General features: G+C 42.5%; 1 protein-coding gene across 2 annotated transcripts in view; it reads left to right on the top strand.

The window, feature by feature from the left end:
* Positions 1 to 20,317, top strand: part of LOC146685236 (protein NDRG3-like) — a 23,646-nt gene continuing 3,329 nt past the window's right edge. Inside the window, exons 1-15 of one of the 2 annotated variants that reach the window (XM_085444461.1) lie at positions 1 to 117; positions 6,477 to 6,548; positions 6,756 to 6,788; positions 12,171 to 12,276; positions 12,389 to 12,509; positions 15,166 to 15,228; positions 15,321 to 15,381; positions 15,494 to 15,580; positions 16,395 to 16,451; positions 16,537 to 16,640; positions 17,344 to 17,409; positions 17,494 to 17,545; positions 17,626 to 17,673; positions 19,465 to 19,500; positions 19,698 to 19,749. In XM_085444461.1, coding sequence (XP_085300587.1) covers positions 6,489 to 6,548; positions 6,756 to 6,788; positions 12,171 to 12,276; positions 12,389 to 12,509; positions 15,166 to 15,228; positions 15,321 to 15,381; positions 15,494 to 15,580; positions 16,395 to 16,451; positions 16,537 to 16,640; positions 17,344 to 17,409; positions 17,494 to 17,545; positions 17,626 to 17,673; positions 19,465 to 19,500; positions 19,698 to 19,749 — 946 coding nt within the window. In that variant the 5' untranslated portion in view covers positions 1 to 117; positions 6,477 to 6,488. The remainder of the gene's footprint in view (positions 118 to 6,476; positions 6,549 to 6,755; positions 6,789 to 12,170; positions 12,277 to 12,388; positions 12,510 to 15,165; positions 15,229 to 15,320; positions 15,382 to 15,493; positions 15,581 to 16,394; positions 16,452 to 16,536; positions 16,641 to 17,343; positions 17,410 to 17,493; positions 17,546 to 17,625; positions 17,674 to 19,464; positions 19,501 to 19,697; positions 19,750 to 20,317) is intronic. The other variant, XM_085444460.1, reaches the window with a different exon arrangement.

Here is a 20,317-nt window from a genome sequence, read left to right on the forward strand (position 1 = left end):
GTGAGAGAGGATCCTCGCGACCACGTCGATCTTAACGGCTGTCTTTGACGTTGAAACGGTCACAGGCTGCTGGATTAAACCGGTAACCTGAGCAGATTCCGGCGTTAACAATACACGGTGAGTAGCGTCTGGTCCGACTCGGCTCGGCACGAACTAATGACTGCTCTTCAGGATAATTAACCAGTTAACGGGTAAATGAGCGGGTTAGTTTCAGTGTTAACTCTTACTAGTTAGTGGTGGAGGTTATTAGCTCGGAGAACTAGCTTACATGGCGGCGGTGTGTTTGGTAACAGGTGTGTGTCGGTAACGTAGCAACGGTCGGTCTGCGGCTTAGCATCCGCGCTCATTAACGTTAAACGTTAAAGATCCTCCACAGTATAACTCCTGCCACTGTGTGTGTGGGCGTGTGGGCGGACAGCCTCGGTACATCCCGTTCAGCCCAGCCTCGCATCTATTGTTGTTACACGTTAATTAGTCGGATGGATGTCGGCAGGTGCGTAGCTGTTTGAGGCGTTTACAAGAACGTCGTGATGAGGCTTGTTTATAGAGCTGGGATTAAATAAATCCGCTCATGATGTCAGTCTCCTCACTTTTGCTAGTGCCGCACGTCCTGATCATTTACCTTTGATTTTATCTGCTCGTTTTCAGCCCCTTCTGATATAAAGCTGCAGTTCATTCCATTTGTTTATAGTCTGGGCATAATCAATCAATTTTATTGATTTCTTTATTGAGGTTCCTGGCTTAAATGGGGCTGTTCTATATACAGTTAAGGCAGAGGGTCTGTGTTATCTGACATAACAAATGTCTGTGCGGGTTCCTGAGATTTATGGCCATTAAATGTGTTTCAACAGCATTTTCATAAACCCTGCAAGAATCACCGATAAATATTAATGTGTAGGACAGGGGTGTCAAACTCAAATACACAGTGGGCCAAAATTCAAAACTGGAACAAGGTCGCGGGCTAACATTAATATTTATGGAGGAAAAAAATCTTCCTCCAGATTTAAGAATGAATCTTTTCTTTTGGACTCAGACAAGTTTTGCTGAAAAACTGATTATGGAACAAGCAAAGCTTAATACTAAACGATATATATATTAGCTGTATAATACCAGCAGGCCAGCTCTAATAATAATTTGGTATGGCTTCGCGGGCCAAATGTAATTAGGCTGCGGGCCAAATCTGGCCCGTGGGCCAGAGTTTGACACCTATGGTGTAGGATGAGACCATGTATGAATCTGTAGATGAAGAGCTACAGAAACGCACACAAAGGCACTAAAAGAGCAAATATATGATGACTTTAAGGACTCCTGCGTTAGGCTCACAGCACAGCTTTCTTCTCAGTTTCACAGTCTAATAATAGTAATAATATAATAATAAGATCACCATATATCTCTTGGGTCATTGGCAATTTTGAATTGGTCTTTTAGAACCTATTTCGTTGTTGGTCAGTCCTTAAAAAGCAGGTGGACAAGCAGAAGCCCACAGACTGGGAGGCAGGGATGAATCTCCAGAAGCTGATATAAGCCTCTACAGTCACTATATCACAGAAACATGTAAAAAATAATAATAAGAGAAATAAAAACTGAAGCTGTGAATAAATGAAACACAAACTTTTACTGTACTGCTGGTACCTTGAGCTTTAATGTAGGAGCGGCAATGCTCAGCCTCGCTCTCATGCTGCAGGCATCGCTGCTAGAAACTGAGAGGATAGCAAAGTTTAGCATAAACTTATTTAACCTGTTCTTTGTTTCTGTGTTAAACAAACCTGTGGTAGACAGGAGCGGCTCGAAAAGTCACTTCTTCATATTTCAGTTGATCACACGGTTTATTAAAGGACTCTTAATGGCTTTTCCCCCACTGAGCTTTTAATCACAGTGACGAGTGGTGCTGCTGTTGCTTTGAGTCCTTTTCTTTCACTCCACCTGGGCTCGCCGCCTCGGTCGTGGCTCCGCCTCGTTGCCACTTGCTGTGAGAGAAGAGGCATCAGCTCACCATAAACTACCACAGCACCATCTGTGCTGCTGTTTTAGTCACAGGTGTGCTGCGAAACACATTTTAAAGTCTGCACTCCATTTTTAGACACATGAATGAAACCGTCACCACAGACACCTTCACTTGTGTTTACCACACCACTAATAACAGCCTCTGTGTTTCAGTTGCCTCACACGCTGCCTTAATACAACACTGAGATACCATCGGGAAAGAAAAACTGTTGGTTAGTCAGGGTTGTACCAGTCTGTTTGCTGATTGGAAACAGCATCAGTGGCAGGAACAGACCAATGGCTGGCCAGTCAGCTTTATTGGGCCTGGACCATCAGGTCATCGGTTTTGTTGCAGACTGTGGATGCAGCAAAGAGCCTGGGGTGGACACAAACCCAGATTCTCACTCCCAGCTCATCACATAGTGGCTTTTATATGCGAGGCCCATCATTCTCAGCCAGATGAGCTCTAAAAGCGTGCTGTGATGAGCCACATTTGAAATAAATCATGTTGAAATCAGATGGATTTTTACACTAATTTTGAATTTTAATTTTGCACTGAATTCAAGCTCTTGTTGGACTTTGATATAACTTTGATATAATAGGTAATGTCTATATTTTTCCTCAGAATGGTAGTTAAAATAAAAACTGCAGCATGTCTAAGTTGAGGTGTAGTTTTTGGATTCGCCGCGTGTCTCATATCAGGTTGCTGCAAATGTTCAAAAGGAGCCTCAACTACTGCATAGAAACAGTCATCCTCCCTGGTCTCTGATCCCCGGTCCTGAGAAGACATTTTCTTTTAGAAGACGCATAAATCTGTTTCACCTCAGTGCCGCATAATAAGAGTAAAATCTAATTGTAAAAAAGATCAGTTTAATTTCTGTACCGTTCATGTTTGGGTTTGGGATTGAGCTCGTTTTGTTTTCAGTTTGAGCTCCATCTGACTCGCATGCCGATTGTGTGTTTGGGTTGGAGCCAAAGTGCCCACAGGAAGCTCAACATCCATCCAAACCACTCTGCTGAAACACTGTTACCCAAGCTGTCTGCCCACACACACACACACACACACACACACACACACACACACACACACACACACACACACACAGGAGGATGGCTTACTTCCAGCCAGAGATCACTGTTTCCATTAGAGTCACACAGTTGGATTACACAGGGTGAATTGTCCCACAGGTAGACTGTGACAGAGGCACAGAGACTGGGTTCATCCATCCACGGATGGATGGAAGGATAGAATGTCGGTCCAATGGAAATCAAATTAATTCACACCATGACATTTTCTGGTATTAGTGAAAGTCGATTCCATTCATCTGGATGTGTGATTTTGGGTGGGAGGGGTGTTTCGTCGCTTGTCCGGGTGACCTCTGCACTCTGAGCCGACTGCAGGTTTCCCCAACAAACGGTGCAGTTGTGTGGTTACTGGAACTAGCATTATTTACTAGCAATGTAGGATTGTTAATATGCAATCCTACATTGCTAAGATGGTGAAAGATGTACTCTAAGACCTCCTCCTCATTTCAGAGATGTTTCTTTTTCCTTTTCACGTAAGCGTCATCCTTGATTCTCTGTTTAAACCAACGTTCCTCTGTGTTGGTTTAACACCTGCACACTGGCTTGCAGGTGTTAAATTGACTGACGAGTCCCAGCCTGATGATTTCTGTGTTCTGCTCTCCTCTAATTTGGTTGTTTGGTTTACCCAATATGTGATTTGCGGTAGAGCAGGGCGATATGGCCAAAAATATTTATCACGATATATATTTGAAACGATATAACTGACGATATAATTTATGCGAGACAAGATACAACTCCACGACTTTACTAGCGCAAAAAACCCCATCCATTTATTTTCATTTAAACAAGCAGCTGTTTTTTATGTGCATTAAAGCTATATAAAAATGTAACAGTGCAAATGCAAATTCCTTGCTGAAAAGCAAGGCATTTCCAGTAGAAATGGGCTGGCATATCCTGAGTTCACCATGTATAGTATCCACTAAAGTTAAAAAGAGGTGCTTTGCTACATTAAGTGCAGTGTGCCAAATAAAAAAGTCAAATATGTATTTTTCGGACCATAAGGTGCTCGGGATTATAAGACACATTAAGCAAAACAAAGCAGTCAGATAAATCAAACTTTACTCAACTCATTCTTCTTGCTTCCTCCACTTCTGTACCATTGATTCATTAATGCTGTATTCTATCACAGCTGCTCTATTCCCATGTTGTTGCAGTATATTAATGATTAACCTCGTATTGTGGATGGATTATCTCAGTTGTTCTCCTGACTGAAGTTTGGTCCGTTTACAGCACATTATATACCAGCTAGTCCAACTTCAGTAACCCTACAAACGTCACTGCTGTTTAGTTTTCTGTCTTCATTTATGTTGGAAGTCAGAGAGAGGAGCAGAGCTGTACGTTTGAATTTTTTCAGAAATCTCTCAGTCAGAACATGCTATATCATGCTTAGGTAAATAGCGAAACTAGCGAGCTAACTTCCGCTAGTTTCCTGCTAACTTCTAACTCCGTTAAATGTAATAAATTTTGTTTTGATGGATGCCTGGATGCTAAACTTCATAGTTACACCTGGCTGGCAAAGCAGCAATGCTGATCCTTTTATTAAAGATGAAAGAATTTAGACAGTTTTTAACGCTCAGTGATGCTGCAGTGATCATTTGACTTTGGGACCTGAAGTGGACGGCGTTTTGGACCCAGATTACTCCCAGATTTACGAGCGCCTTAGTCCGACAAATACGGCAATAACGACGGCCGCTTGCATGTTCTACAAAAAAAAGTGCTTTCTTGTGTATCTGACGGACAAACACCAAACCAGTTCCACATCACTGAAGTTGCAGCATTTTTACAAACAATTCTGGTTCATCGGTTTCACTCAACGATCCGCTGTCCCTCATTCTCCGTCGCCGCCATGCTTTTCGGCCACGTGCGTATGAAGACAAAGGCACTGCACATGCAAGTTTTACCCATATTCTATCGCGATATTTTATTTTCTTATCGTTGCCTAACATTGTACCGGTATTACCGTGAACGGTATAATATGGCCCAGCCCTAATTTGCAGTGTTGATTTTGGTACATAACCGTGTACGCTATATTAGTTTGTATGAGCTCACGGCCCATTGTTGGTTAGTGGACAACTGTACTGCTGTTGGCTGGGACTGAGGAGCTCACTTAGATGGGTGAGGAAGTGTTTCTTCCACTGATAGAGCTCCACCTCCACTCTCATGCATCATGGTATTAGGTATTTCATTTATAATATTGTTTTTAAAATAGTCATGAAAATGTTATTTTTAATTCCATTGAAATTAACCAAGTTAATTTGAAAATAAATTAGATAATTGTGTCATGAATAAGACATCAAAAAAGAAGAAAACAATGTTCTCACAACTGTTTTATTACATGATGAAACATATCTGTTCCACACTCACACACGTCATGGAAACACATTCACAAAAATGAAATTGTCTGTATTAAAGGAAACCTTCAGGAAGAAAACTGTCATCGTTAAATACTTGTGACAGTCACACCTGTGAGATCTTCACAGCTGCTGGATCATAAACTTTAATGCCAGCACTCATTTATAAAATCCATTGAATTAAAACTTTGAAACTCTTTAAATTCTTTGTGAGTCTGTTCTAACATTTTATGTGCTCATTTAGCTCACATGTACCAACTGAAACCAAATTCAGCTCTTAGCAAATCTTTATCTTAAAAACATGCGTGTCCGAAGTTTCTTAGTGGAGTTGTAGCTGTAGTGCTGCAGTCCACGCAGGGCAAACTAAAGAGACGGGCGCAGCCAACAGAAAGTGCAGCAAAAATGAAAGTTGATGCTGAAGAGAATTTCCAAGCTAGTTGAGAAACTGGGTACGTCTCCAGTCAGTGTAAAGAGAAGCTGCTGACAAAGAACAAAGGGGTCAAGGCTTTGGCACAGCGGGCTGTTTCTTTGAGTCTACTTTCAAAGCTGGATATGAAAGTTTCACGTTTTTGTGCTGGTAAAGTTGGCCTGAAGGGTTACAGGTAAACTACAGAGCTGCCATGTTCAGGCCTGAGGGGCTTTAAGACACATGCATGGATAAAATTGGATTAAACATTAGCATCTTGATGTGCCACATACGCCCAGCAGCTTCAGGTCTGAGGCTGTGTGGTTTCCTTCCTGCAGCACAGGAATCAGAAGGCTTAGTTTTGGTGAACTCGTTGTTTTAAAGGCTAATAAACTGTAGTAAAATGAGTCAAGTTTTACTTCCTACACAGTTTGTTCTTAATGTTTGTTTGTTTAAAAGTTAAATTGTTGTGGATGTGAAACAGTGTCAGCTGTTTTTTATTTACTTACTTTTGCTTCCTCTTATGCTTCTGACCACCCCCCCCAAAAACAAACAGGAACGTTGTTTTTATTTATATATGTATTTATTAGAAGTCTCGACAACTGCAAGTAAAACAAACTGTTCCTCTTCCTGTTTGTGTGCTTTAACAGGTGGATTGTCCTATGATGGAGGAGCTACATGATGTCCAGCTCACTGAGATCAAACCACTGCTGACAGGACAGGTGAGGGGGCGGGGCTTACAGGGTGCCCTCAGACCTGGAGTCCAGGAGTTGGATGAAGTAAACTGTAAACTTTTATTAAGCTACTTCTGAGGAAAATGATTTTCTGTCAAATGAATTATAAAATACAGAGGTACAGTCGTCTTTGTGTTCAGTTCCTGGAAACTGCGATTGACATAAAAAGTGACAATTTTGTCTCTGTCTCTTCAGAATGGGAGGAATCTCCAGGATTTCGATTGTCAGGTGAGTCATCAGCAGAAATTCTGTTCATATTGTATTCATGGACAACATTTAACTGTTTCTGAGATGTAACACGGCCACCAACCGTGAGAGTTCTTAGTAATGACCCCAGCAGGGTCTTCTTTAAAATTCTTAGAGTGAACAGTACAAGTTTATTTGATAACCTGTAGCTGAGAATGAAAGTGACTCTGTGTGAGAGAAGTGGATAAAACCTCAGAGATACTTCATCCTTGTGTAATTACAGGCCCATCAAACAGTGTTTGCTGTTTGATGGCTGCTGTGTGTTGTTGAGCAGAATCGATTTAGGAGGAAACAAGTCCACACTGATCAGTCACGTTCAATATTAGCTATTATTAGAAGCGGCGCTGATGGAGGCACATGTTTTATTGAACTGTTGTTCACCTTTACATGCGTGGAAGCAGAGGGGGTGGAAGCATTTACAGAGCAGCCTGTTTTTGTATCAGCACCCAGCTGTGGTATGTGTTTGGGCTATTTCAGCACTCTAACTGTCCAGAACTGGAGGTTTTCTTCATTTTGGAGTGTTTATTTCCCCCTCACTTTGATCTAGTTCTTGTGTTTTAATCTGAAGGTTTGACTGTGAAAGGGGCTGTTCAGTTTTTGGACTCTCTCAGCTGATTTAGCTGTGGCCCTCTGGTCCAACCTCAGTGTGAGTTTAGGGTCTTCTAAACCTGCTTGGACCGATCCTGAGATGACATGCATGATGTCAGCTGATGTGATAATACACTATGCATTCTTCCTGCCTTGTAATAAAAACAAAGGCTGGTCCAAAAAAAGACAAACAAGCAGAGTTTAACTGTATGGATGGAAAGTGTCCCAGTCTGTCATATTTGAGGAGAACTGTGAGGCTGAAGTCAGCAGGACTGCACATGGATCGATCCTCTGGACCCGTCATATTAACGTCACAGCAGGTCAGTCTGCATCAGCGACGGGGTAAATGTAGAGCAGTGAGCTGCTGCTCGGACTGTTTGTTCCCCAGCTGTGTTCGTGTCAGGGAAATCGACATTTTCCTCACAATTTAAAACAAAAATAAAAACGCCAATAATACAGTAGATGACATTCAGTGTATTTCATATCACCCACTGGTTACAGACTGGGTATTTTTGCTGTAGATCAGAATTAGTCAAGTGGGCACAGTGCTAAGTTATTAGCTAATTCTAGCTAGCTCGGATATCAGCCTGCACCCATAAACTGGACAGCTGCGTCACACAGATACCTGCTAGATAGTGCTCCACAACATCTGGAGAAAAAAATCCTAGAACTTCCCAAATCAGCACAACAGCACGGTCCACAGGTCCAGACTCAGGTGTCTGTGTGTTCTGTTAGAGGACTGAAGATTAATCAGGACAGTAAATTCTCAGCAGACTTTTAAATTAGTCAGTTTCAAGAGCAGGAGATGAAATTTAATTAAAAAGTTCCACAAACGTCTCAGGTGGTTCACTCAGAGTGTGCAGCTGTGAGTCTGCTTCTTTTCTAGTGATCTGAGCTTTTCTTAAAAACAGCCAGGTGGATAAATCCACTGATTTCTGGGTAATGGTGTTAAATCCACCTGTTGAGCTGGCAGCTAGGGCTGGGCCATATTATACCGTTCACGGTAATACCGGTATAATGTTAGGCAACGATAGGAAAATGAAATATCGCGATAGAATGGGAGTAAAACGCGCATGCACATGGCCGATTGTTGAGTGAAACAGATGAACCAGAATTGGTTTGTAAAAATGGTGCAACTTCCGTGATGTGGAACTGGTTTGGTGTTTGTCCGTCAGATACACGACAAAGCACATTTTTTTGCAGAACATGCAAGCGGCCGTTGTTATTGTCATATTTGTCGGACTAAGATGCTCTTAAATCTGGGAGTAATCTGGGTCCTAAACTCCACATCTTCAGGTCAAACAACACTGCAGCATCACTTAGAGTTAAAAACTGTCTAAATTCTTTCATCTTTAATAAAACGATCAGCATTGCTGCTTTACCAGGTGTAACTATAAAGTTTAACTTCCAGGCATCCATGAAAACAAAAGTTATTACATTTAACGGAGTTAGAAGTTAGCAGGAAGCTAGCGGAAGTTAGCTCGCTAGTTTCGCTAGTTACCTAAGCATGATATAGCATGTTCTGACTGAGAGATTTCTGAAAAAAATCAAACGTACAGCTCTGCTATCACTTCCAACATAAATGAAGACAGAAAACTAAACAGCAGTGACGTTTGTAGGGTTACTGAAGTTGGGCTAGCTGGTATATAATGATGTGCTACGTGATCGCTAGCGACACAGCTATGTTAGCATAACATAAACAGTGAAGCTGGAGGATGAACGCTAACACTTTTCCACTTATAAAAGTTAACGTGAAGGTTCTTCATGGTTAGAGACAAATGCAATCGCATGGCAGGATGCTGTAAAAGGACCAAACTTCAGTCAGGAGAACAACTGAGATAATCCATCCACAATACGAGGTTAGTTATTAATATACTGCAACAACATGGGAATAGAGCAGCTGCCAGAGAATTCAACATTAATGAATCAATGGTACAGAAGTGGAGGAAGCAAGAAGAATGAGTTTAATCAAGTTTGATTTATCTGACTGCTTTGTTTCGCTTAATGTGCCTTATAATCCCGTGCACCTTATGGTCCGAAAAATACGTACTGCACACTGCAGTTTAATGTTGCAAAGCACCTCTTTTTAACTTCAGTGGATATTATACATGGTTATGCTCAGGATATGTCAGCCCATTTCTACTGGAAATGCCTTTTGGTTAAACTGTCAGCAAGGAATTTGCATTTGCACTGTTACATTTTTATAAAGCTTTAATGTACATAAAAACCAGCTTCTTGTTTAAGTGAAAATAAATGGAAGGTTGTCTTTTTGCGCTAGTAATGTTGTGGAGTTGTATTTTGTCTCGCATCAATTATATCGTCGGTTATATCGTTATCGCAAATTTTCAAATATATATCGTGATAAATATTTTTGGCCATATCGCCCTGCTCTACTGGCAGCTGCACCTGCAGTACGCCTGTGTCGTCTGTGTGGTTTGTATGAGTGGAGGGAGCTCTCATCAAACCTCCTGCAGGTAGAAATAAAGTACCTTAAGCTGAAGGGGACTGCAGATAGAGAGAGGGCAGGTTCGACTGTTTAGACTTTAAGACCTTCCACTTCTCGGCCAATGACCACATGGATTATGTCTCTTGATCCAATCATACCACCCCCGCTTCCCGTCTCTGTGTTCACTCAGCAGAAGGCTGAAGGACGTCAGCACGGCTGACCTCCATCTTTCTGAAACCTTTTCTCTTCCTCCTGTCCTCTGTCAGGATGTCTGACTCTCTGGATCTGCACCAGATCTTCTGTTCTTTAGAAGTTGGGGTGGTGAGTCAGCTGCTCATTAGCTCCTCTGGAGTCATGCTTCACCAGCTGATACCTTACAGCTGCTGAGCCAGTTTGCTTCGTAGCTTGCTCTCTGCTTTTAGTTGCCTCGAGTTAGCTGGAGAGGAGTTGGCTGCTTTTCCATGCTGTGATATTAATCCGTTAAAATGTTACTTACAACACGTCCGTCTATGTACAGCGCTATCGTGTCTGAGGACTGTTCTTCATGACTGTGGCTGCGTGTTTGGGCTCACTGTCACTGCTCTGATGGTACTGCATGAGTAACAGCATTGAGACCACTATTTCTGATTGCAGGGAATTCACTTCCTGCCTCAGACGGTTCAGAGGTCGCCGAAGTGGACCTCAGAACCGTGTGAGGTCCACTTGAATAAAGCGTGCTGTCAAAGCAGAGACTCAGCCGTTGCATTGGAAAACTGTGAAAACTAATTTTTGAGTTCAGTTCAGTATAGAGGCTTCATAATGTGTTTTCTTATTCTTTTAAGATACACTGTTTCCCCAAAGTCAGGAACAGCTGTAACACTTTAGCTAAAGCACTTTGTTTTAAACATGCTTGGAGCTTCACTCTGCTGCCTGCAGACTTTCATCCTACAAACTTCTGCTAGAGGAAGTATCACAGTTTGACTCACCAATCCAGAGAAAAGCTCTCACACTTTCATACAAAGGTGAATTCCCTCCACTTGTTTTCCACATCACAGGTCCTGAGCCCGTCTGACCGCACTCCTGAATAAAGGTCTGCATGAAGCGAGTCCTCAGATTCACATCATCAGCCTAATTTATTTCCAGTCCTCACGTTGACGCACGTGTCTTGTTGCTGTGCTCACTTGTAGAAATGAGACTCATCAAAGAAACTGACTTTTCAAGCATCCTCGTGTTTACGTGCACTGAACCTCACACACGGGCTTGTACTCAGCCTGGTTTCACACAGGAAGTTTCAGAAGAGTCGTCCTGGGATCTTTTCCACAGTTTTCCTCTCTCACATGAAGCACGCAGCAGGAAACGACCTGCTTTAGACACGATTCTGAATTGATACTATAGTACCTTAAATCATTTGTACAGAAGTCCACGTACTATGGACTTGCCAGTGATCACGATTATTTAACGAGGTTTCTCAAAGACTGGAAAAAATTGAGAGTACATCAAAATAGAAATCTGTGTTTTAATTAAGTGGATTTGCTTGAACTTTAATTACAGTTGAACTGGAAAAGCTAAATAAGTAAATCTGTGTGTACTGAAGCAGTTATTCCACAGCCTGGAGGGGGGAGAGTTTGGACTTTTCTGGAAAAAGTAAAAGAAAAATGTGCTGAAACAAACTTCTGTTCTTGTTCTAATATTAATTGGAACCCAAAATTGTAACTGAAATTAAAAATTGATCATTTTGTTCATGCAGACTTTTTAAAATAGAACTGAAGACCTGGTGTTACAGAGCCGCTGAGGTTAATGCAGTGCAGGTGTGAAAATGGCGTAGTCACGTGTCACATGATGTTGTTTATTAGCACGTTTATAGTATATTTACTTAGTGAGGTGCTCTTCTGTGTGTCCGCTGACTCTGTGCTTTGAGTAAAAGCATACGAATGCTCTCACTGTGCCGCAGATCCAAACATGTAAAACTGTGTGTGCATATGAGTAAGTATGAACTTGAGATCCATTAATGGGATCTGTCAGGTGGTTCCATGAGTCAGTAATGAGATTACAGCACCCATGAATCCATTCACAGGTCTGTGCGCCTGCCTGTGTTTCCATCTGTTACCAGATGAATGTGGATGATTTCCTACACAGCCTGTGACAGGCTGAGAGTCGCCACGCGTTCGTGTGGCGTGGTTCCTGATCACATGAACATGAATGATCTGTTCAGAGCTGCTGACACTTGTTTACTGTTTTAAAATGACTCCAGATATTAGAGCCCCCCCCCCCCCCCCCTTCCGTGCTGCAGTGCATGTTTGTTGTCGGTGCTGACAGGGCGGGGTTTGTGTGTTGTTCGCGATGCTGCTCAGGAGCACGATGTGGAGACGGCCCACGGCGTGCTGCACGTCACCATGAGGGGGGCCGCTAAAGGCAACCGGCCCACGATCCTCACCTACCACGACATCGGACTCAACCGTGAGTAAAACACGGACACGGTTAATGAAGCAACGAATTATGTGACAACAAAAACACAACACATTGTTTTCTTTGTGTTTGTGTGTGTGTGTGTGTGTGTGTGTGTGTGTAGATAAGTCATGTTTCAACAGCCTCTTTAACTTTGAAGACATGCAGGAAGTGACGCAGCACTTCTCAGTTTTGCATGTTGATGCTCCGGGACAGCAGGAGAACGCTCCTATATTCCCTACAGGGTAAAACACACACACGCGCGCACACACACACACACACACACACACACACACACACACACACACACACACACACACACACTCACTCAGCATGCTCTGTTGGGTATTAACACACACACACAGGTGCCGTTTTCCATGGTGTAACACTCACCAGTGTTTTCTTGTGGCTGATCTGCTGTTAACACAAAACTGTCCCCATTGAACAGCTGCTGTGTTTCTGTGAGGCTGTGTTTTTAAATCAAGAAAACTACCTCGGAGGATTGTGAGGACTCTGTTTAGTGTCAGAGCTGACGTTAGTCATTGACTTGATTTTTATTTTGAAATCAGAAAATGTATCAGATTTGTTTGAATCCAGAATATCAGAGATATTAAGTTAAGTTGAAGTTTTATGTCGTTACTGTGCAATAAAACCTTCTGGAGTTCAAATCTTAGTCTAAACCTCAAAGACTTTATGCAAAAATAGATTCTGCAAAGAATAGAAAAAGACTATATTTAATAAAAACAGTTATAATGTTGCAACAACATACTTCAGGAATGCTTGCTGCTTTTTTTAAAAACCCGTATTTAACCTGAAGTGTCCTGATATTTGCAGCATTTTGACTTGTTAGCAGAAACAGGAGCTGTCAGAGAAACCTGCACCAGCTTAGGAAGAACACTCTTCCTTTACACACAGTTACAGTGGTCGGTTACATTAGTAAGTGTCACGTTAACACTGGACCCTAAATCTATGCAGAGCTATTGTGTAGATTATGCTTCTTCACAATCTTCTAATTTTCCACTCAGATTTGTAAATAATAAAGCAGAGAGACAGACGGTGTCAGACGGTGATTGTTCCCACCTTCAGCTGTGCAGTAGCAGCTTCTGCTGGTGTGTGGAAACACAGCTCGGACAATCGACCCACAGCGGCTGTACACTGTGACAGCAGAAGCAGTTTGTTGTTATGAATACGATTACATCTGATAAGAATGATTTTCACAGCACTGGATATTATGATCGCTGCACTGCTTTAACTGTCCACTGGTTGCAGTTAAAGCAGGTTTGGATGGGGCAGGATGCTGAGCCACGTTCCTGATGCATCCATCAGTGTGTGCATGATGGGGAAAAGCTGTAGAACAAAGTGCTGCAGGACTGACTGTGTGGAAGGGTTAATGTGGCCTGTGATGAATGCCAGTTCTTTATTTCAGCAAGAACTTTGTTTTCTCTTGTTTTCAGGCAATAAAAATGACTTTATATTATGTAGTGGGTTTACATTACACAAAGAAAATGTTGAAAATAATTTATAATAATTCATCCAAACCGGTATAGTAGTAGTGACAACAAATAATGACCTACAAAGTAAACAGCAGCAGACTAAATCTAACAAAGAAAGATGATTTTCTAACAGCGCTTAAAATGTTGGTTAGTGATGTGTCGGTCGCGAACGACACTGCTCTTGGAGCCAGATCTTCAAAGTGAACGACGCAAGCCGGCTCCTTATTGGGAGCAGTGGTTTGTTTTTTTCCTCTCTCTCTCTCGCACTTTTTTCCGCTTCACTCTGCACGTGAGCCTTGTGCTTTGCGCTGGGCAGAGGGGGGAGGGGCGGTAGTTACACTCAGTAGCACAGGAACAGAGCGGGAGGGAGAGAGAGAGAGCCAGGGACAACAACGTCACATTAGAAAGGTATAGTAATCATCCACAACTATTTACAGCTGTGGATGATAAAGGATTCAGAAAGTTTATTCATGCAGGTCCATATGACAGAGAATGTGCATCTTCTTTTTGTTTTCATATTTTAATTTATATTTAATTGTGTTGTGGTTTGCAGTGTTTTGTGTTGTTTCACTTTAAATTTGTTTAAAAGGAAAAAGCTGAAAATTTAAATAGTTAAAAGTTAAAATGTAAATAGTTGGTTTTTGTATTATATGATTTATTCGAATAAATAAAAGTATATTTACGGTGGCCCCTACATACAAAACACGTACAAAACACAACAGAAGTGCTCCAGGATGCTAGGGGGCAGTGTTGAGCTTTTGTTACCTGGTGGCTACACAAGCCAAGAAGTACCAACGACCAGATTTGTTGTGTGGTAGTAACAGGTAAATGAACTTTTTTAAAATTATTTGAATAAATATGAGTGCTTGTGTATAAATACACAAACAATACACACATGCTTTCAGTTGTGTAATTTAAGTGATCTAGTAGCTCTGTTTTGAAGTTCAGTTAAAGCTAGAAATGTGTTTTGGAGTTTTGTTTATATATAAACATATATAAACAAAACCAAGTTGTTTTTTTTACATTAGTAATTCCTTTTGTGCATAATTTTATATTGTTGCTGATAATAAATTAATTAAAGCAACAAAACAACCTGAAGACAACCTTCCATCTTTTGGAAGTAAAATGACACACAGACCGCCTACGATGGTCTCTGTCTTGACAAAATAATAACCCACTCAACTATTCTCCAGGCGTCAGTTATTTATAGAAGTCAGTGGCAGTGCTGTCTTCTTTACAAGCTTCTCCCCGAGGTTCCCCGTCTCTCAAAAGTTCTGTTCTACACAAACGAAGACTATCTGACACTGACACACTATCTGACACACATCTGTGTGTCAGATGTGAGTTACTCTGTCCCCAAGTGGGTGTGATGTCCTCTGAAGTGATGTAAACATGACTGTGTGTGTAGGTACCAGTATCCCAGCATGGATGAGCTGGCTGAGATGCTGCCATCTGTCATGACCCAGCTTCAGTAAGTCTGCCGTCTTCTGTTCAGTCAAGTGCATGATGGGTAATTTTCAGACAGACAGCATACCCTAATGTGTATCTGTGTGACATCATCAGCATAAAGAGCGTGATTGGTATTGGCGTTGGAGCCGGAGCGTACGTCCTCACCAAACTGGCAGTAAGTAGCAAACAGGACGGGACAGGAGGGACAGGAGGGTCGCTGGTTTTCAGTCTTGATGATGATGATGATGAAGATGATGTAACTGATGACGGTTGTTGTCGTGTTTCAGCTGAATGAGCCCAGTTTGGTGGAGGGTTTAGTTCTGATTAACGTTGACCCGTGTGCCAAGGGTTGGATCGACTGGGCTGCCTCCAAGGTAACACACGCACGCACACACACACAAACTCTGGATACCGACTCCAGCTGTCCTTAAACATCTGCAGGTGGAGAAATGTGGAGCCAGGATAAAATGAATACGTATGATTTGTTTTTTTTAAGTTTGCATCTTTTGAAAAAGAAGAAAGTAAACAAAGAGGAAGTTTGTTAATTGTATTGAACTAAAAGTCAACTTCAGATACTTTCTTATCGGTAATGGTTTGAAAGAAATGTTCTCACCACCACTTTTCCATGTGCATGCATGTAAAGCCAAAAGGAAGAGAGTGTAGTACTAAGACCCACACAGAAAAAAGTGAGAGGATGCAAAGCATGAAATCGAGAAGCTGCAGTGGAAGTGGCTTGCAGAGTGGCTTGCAGAGCCAGCAGCAACTGAAAGCAGGCTGAAGCAGCTAAAGTGGCACGTGCCATATAATATTTACCAAGAGGATGCACAGAAAACTGTCACCATGCTCAGTTTTGAGAAAATTATTATTAAGGTGGTTTTGTTTTTTTTTTGCCACAAAAAGTCTGTGTGATGTCCGAGCGGTAATTATTCGATGGATGCACAGTGAGAGGTTCAGCTGTGCTCAGGCAGCATCCTCGTCTAAACCGCAGAGAGCGGGTCGAGTGAGTGAGAATACGGAGCAGAAAGACACATCTGCAGGCGAGCTCTGAACGAGCTCAGGTCTGTCTGCAAGCTCCAGAGTTCAACTGTCCTTACAGTTAGTCACTGCGTGTGAACAGAGACAGCATCATTTAAACTGTCAGCCGAACACCAAGAATCAGTTTGTCTGTTCGTCTTTTGTCTCCTGCAGCTGAGCGGCTGGACAAGCAACCTGGTGGACATCATCATGGGGCATCACTTCAGCACTGTGAGGACAGCAGGCACTGCAGGCTCGTTCTGTATGACTCTAAGCTGTGGTTAACCACCACTGAAACCTGTGTGTGTGTGTTTAGGACGAGTTAACAGAGAACAAGGAAATAATCCAGACGTATCGACTCCACATCTCTCAGGATATACCACAGGACAACCTGGCCATGTTCTACAACAGCTACAGCAGGTAGGACACTGAACACTGTGGATGTGATGAATAAATGCAATTTATAAATGCGATTAATCCTCTCCTCAAATCGTCCTCCACAGCTGTCGGTTTATGTGGTGGAAACCTGGATGTTTCCTGCTTCAGAGCTCGATCTGAAGCTAAAGTGATGCTTCATTTTTCAGAAGCACCCTGACCCAAACACTGAGGTTGTTTGGACTAATTGCATCTTTCAGGGCAACAAAATGCTCCGTAATTATCTGAGAAACAGTGTTTAACAGAGAGCAGGCTGCAGAGCGCACACTGACAGCTTTGCTTTCAAGCCCCTGTAATCATCATCAGTGACAGCGGACGGGAGCTGGAAATAAGAGCTGTGCTGATCTTTAGGAAGAAGACACATGTGTTTTGACAGCTCAGGTGGCAGAACAGACATCCTCACATCACAGGTGTGAGCAAATCATTATTCACATCAAGTTTCAGTGCAGAGTGCTAACAGGCTGAAGGACCCTTCAGAAAGCTTCAGATTTTCATTGGTTTTATCGTTGCTTCGATCTGATCCGAGCTCCTTACAAAGAAAGAAAATCCCAGACTCACTGATGCTGCAGCTCACTGTGTCCACTTCACTGCCTTACTGTGTGTGTGTGTGTGTGTGTGTGTGTGTGTGTGTGTGTGTGTGTGTGTGTGTGTGTGTGTGTGTGTGTGTGTGTGTGTGTGTGTGTGTTAGTCGCGCCGAGCTGCAGATGGAGCGTCCTGTCTCTGGTCTGAATGAGAACACAGCCACCACCGTCAGGTATGTCTTCGTCTTCTTTCACCTCGTTCAACATGTCTGACGGTCATGTGACTCGTTCCGTTATTCGGCGTGCTCGTTTCTCAGGTGTCCCACTCTGCTGGTCGTCGGGGACTCGTCGCCTGCCGTTGATGTCGTGGTGAGTGGCTGCCCTGTTTCCATGACAACAGCCAGTAAATGATGTCACATTCTAGTGAACACTGTCTGTGCGCTCTGCAGGTGGAGTGTAACTCCAGAATGAATCCCACCAAGACCACATTGCTCAAGGTACCGTCTCTACTCATCATTTTATTTATGAAACCTGATGATGTCACCTGGGGTGGGGGGGCTAGTTAGTTGGATTAGCTGCAGTCGTAAACTATGTGGATGCAACACATGTATCAGCGTACACATACCAAGTAAGGGACCCATAAAAACACCCGAATTTCACTCACTGCAGCTGAAACACAAACATCTTGGATGGTCTGAACTGCACAGCTAACCATATCAGTACTGTTATGTTAGGCTGCACAGTATTTATGTTTCTAATAGAGTCTCATATATCATAATAAATACCCTGCACCCTTTAAAACTCCCACCCTCCACAGATCTGGATTTTTAATTTTTGTCCTTCAGCTGTAAAAGGCTAAAAGGTCATCCGCTCACCCCGCTGGGTGGGCGGATGACACGGTTTGACTTTCTGAGTTTAGAATTTAACTTTTAATTGTTTGTCTTTGTTTCTATGAATTTATCGTGAAAGTGGGATTTTCATGGGGGTTAATTTAATCTTTCTTCCCATCATACTCCACCACCACTGATGAGGGATTATTGAAATGTGATCTGAATATCCAAAAATTAATCTGCTTAATAAATATTTCTCAGACTTGTTCAGACTGTTTAAAAGAGTCTCTGTATGTCTAAGGCTACGTTCACACTGCAGGCGAAAGCGCATCAAATCCGATTTTTTTTGACCCTATGCGACCCATATCCGATCATACTATGACAGTGTGAACGGCACAAATCCGATATTTTCAAATCCGATCTGGGTCACTTTCGTATGTGGTCCTGAATCCGATACATATCCGATGTTTTAGAAAGCGACTGCTGTGTGAACGGTCAAGTCGCATTAAATCCGTCTTTTACGTCACTGACACAAGACAGATGCTAATTATCAGCGCCAGAGAAGCGCCCGAGAAGACATCGTGAACGCTTCCTGGCCATCTGGTGAAAGTGCTGGGAAGACAACGTTGGAGAAACGTGAACATTTTATTTGTACTGCATAACCTGCAGATTCTGACAGAAATCTGCAGCTATCCTTTGAAGCACCGCTCCTCTAAAACAGCAATAAGGATCATTATTAGGTTATTTACATTATTATGTAAATAACAAAATAACTTAAAGCAAAAATTGGGAAACATGAAGTCCGAAGTCTTTATATTAAGGGCCATCAGTCAAACATACTGTTTGCTCTGGGTCTAAACAGAGCGCGTCGTGTGTGACGTCTTCTTTTGCGCATGCGGCCGCTTTGAGAGTTCACACTAGAGCGCGTTTGCTGTCGCATTTTATTTGTAGTGTGAACGAGCAGACAAAAAAATCGCATTTGATCAAAAAATCGGAATTGAGCATTAAGACCTGCAGTGTGAACGTAGCCTTACAAACCTAGACTTTAATGCGCTTGTTAGTTTTGGTCATCGTAGCGTTTAAAGCAGGGGTCTCAAACTCCAGTCCTCGAGGGCCGCTGTCCTGAAACCTTTCCATGTGTCCCTGTTGCAACACACCTGACTACAATTAGTATGTCATTAGCAAGAGTATAGAACTTGACTGCATGCTGAGGAGGCAATTCAGTCATTTGATTCATGTTACAGCAGCTCATGAGTGAATGAATGTTAGGGGTTGCCACCTCAGCATGCAGTCAAGTTCTGTACTCTTGCTAATGAGCTACTAATTGTATTCAGGTGTGTTGCAACAGGGACACATGGAAAGGTTTCAGGACAGCGGCCCTCGAGGACTGGAGTTTGAGACCCCTGGTTTAAAGGGTCGCTGTTTTATCCCCATGATGTTTTTTTGTGTCTCCACTAGATGGCAGACTGTGGAGGACTTCCTCAGGTGGTTCAGGTGAGCCTCAGCAACTCCCTGCTTGTTCCTTCTCCTCCACCATGTTGTAATAATAAGAAAATAATCCTGTTGTAATAAAGATTAGGACCAGGATTTGTCCTTCATATTTGAAGTTTTGAAACTTAATACAACTTTAATGTTTGTAGTTGTTAGTAATTGTGTCAAATTGAGGAAATTTGTGTTTTGTTTTTCACCAGCCTGGAAAACTAGCCGAGGCCTTCAAGTACTTTGTGCAGGGGATGGGTTACAGTGAGTACCATTTCATGACTCCCCTTAATACTAAATGAAAAGCGTCTAACAGTTTGTTAAGTATGATCTCAGCTTTGGTTTATGGTTTGCACATTACCCGAGAGTTGTGCACTGTATTCAGTGTAAAAACATATGAATTCTACGAGCAGCTGGCCAGTGGTTCCTGCAGTTGCTGGCTGTCGCCGGGTGAAACTGGTCACAACGACGGTGCTGTACCAAAAATCTCTTTGTGATCACTTTGGTCATATGGCCACAGTCGCCTGTAGTTTATATGGAAGACGCCGACGCGTCTGTAAAGCAGTTCAGACACGCAGTTCAGGAAAAAGTGACATCACCAGTAATGCAGAATGCTTGCTTTTAAAGTAAAGGTACACATTGAAACATATTAGCTGTTTTGCTGGAGCACAACTTTTACTTTGAAAGTGAGCCGTTTCCAGTTTGTGTTTTTCACTTTCATTACTACTTAGAGAGCAGTGAGCGAGTGTTTGCAGACAAACTACGGGCGACCTCAGCAGTCTGCTGGCAGCCGTAGCAGCACCACATTCCTCTTCACCATCAATTTGATGGC

This window comes from Copadichromis virginalis, linkage group LG20 (genome assembly GCF_057382275.1).
Source record: "Copadichromis virginalis isolate Kocher_CV1m ecotype Utaka linkage group LG20, C_Virginalis_male_GT1.1, whole genome shotgun sequence".
In the NCBI taxonomy this organism is placed as follows: Eukaryota; Metazoa; Chordata; class Actinopteri; order Cichliformes; family Cichlidae; genus Copadichromis; species Copadichromis virginalis.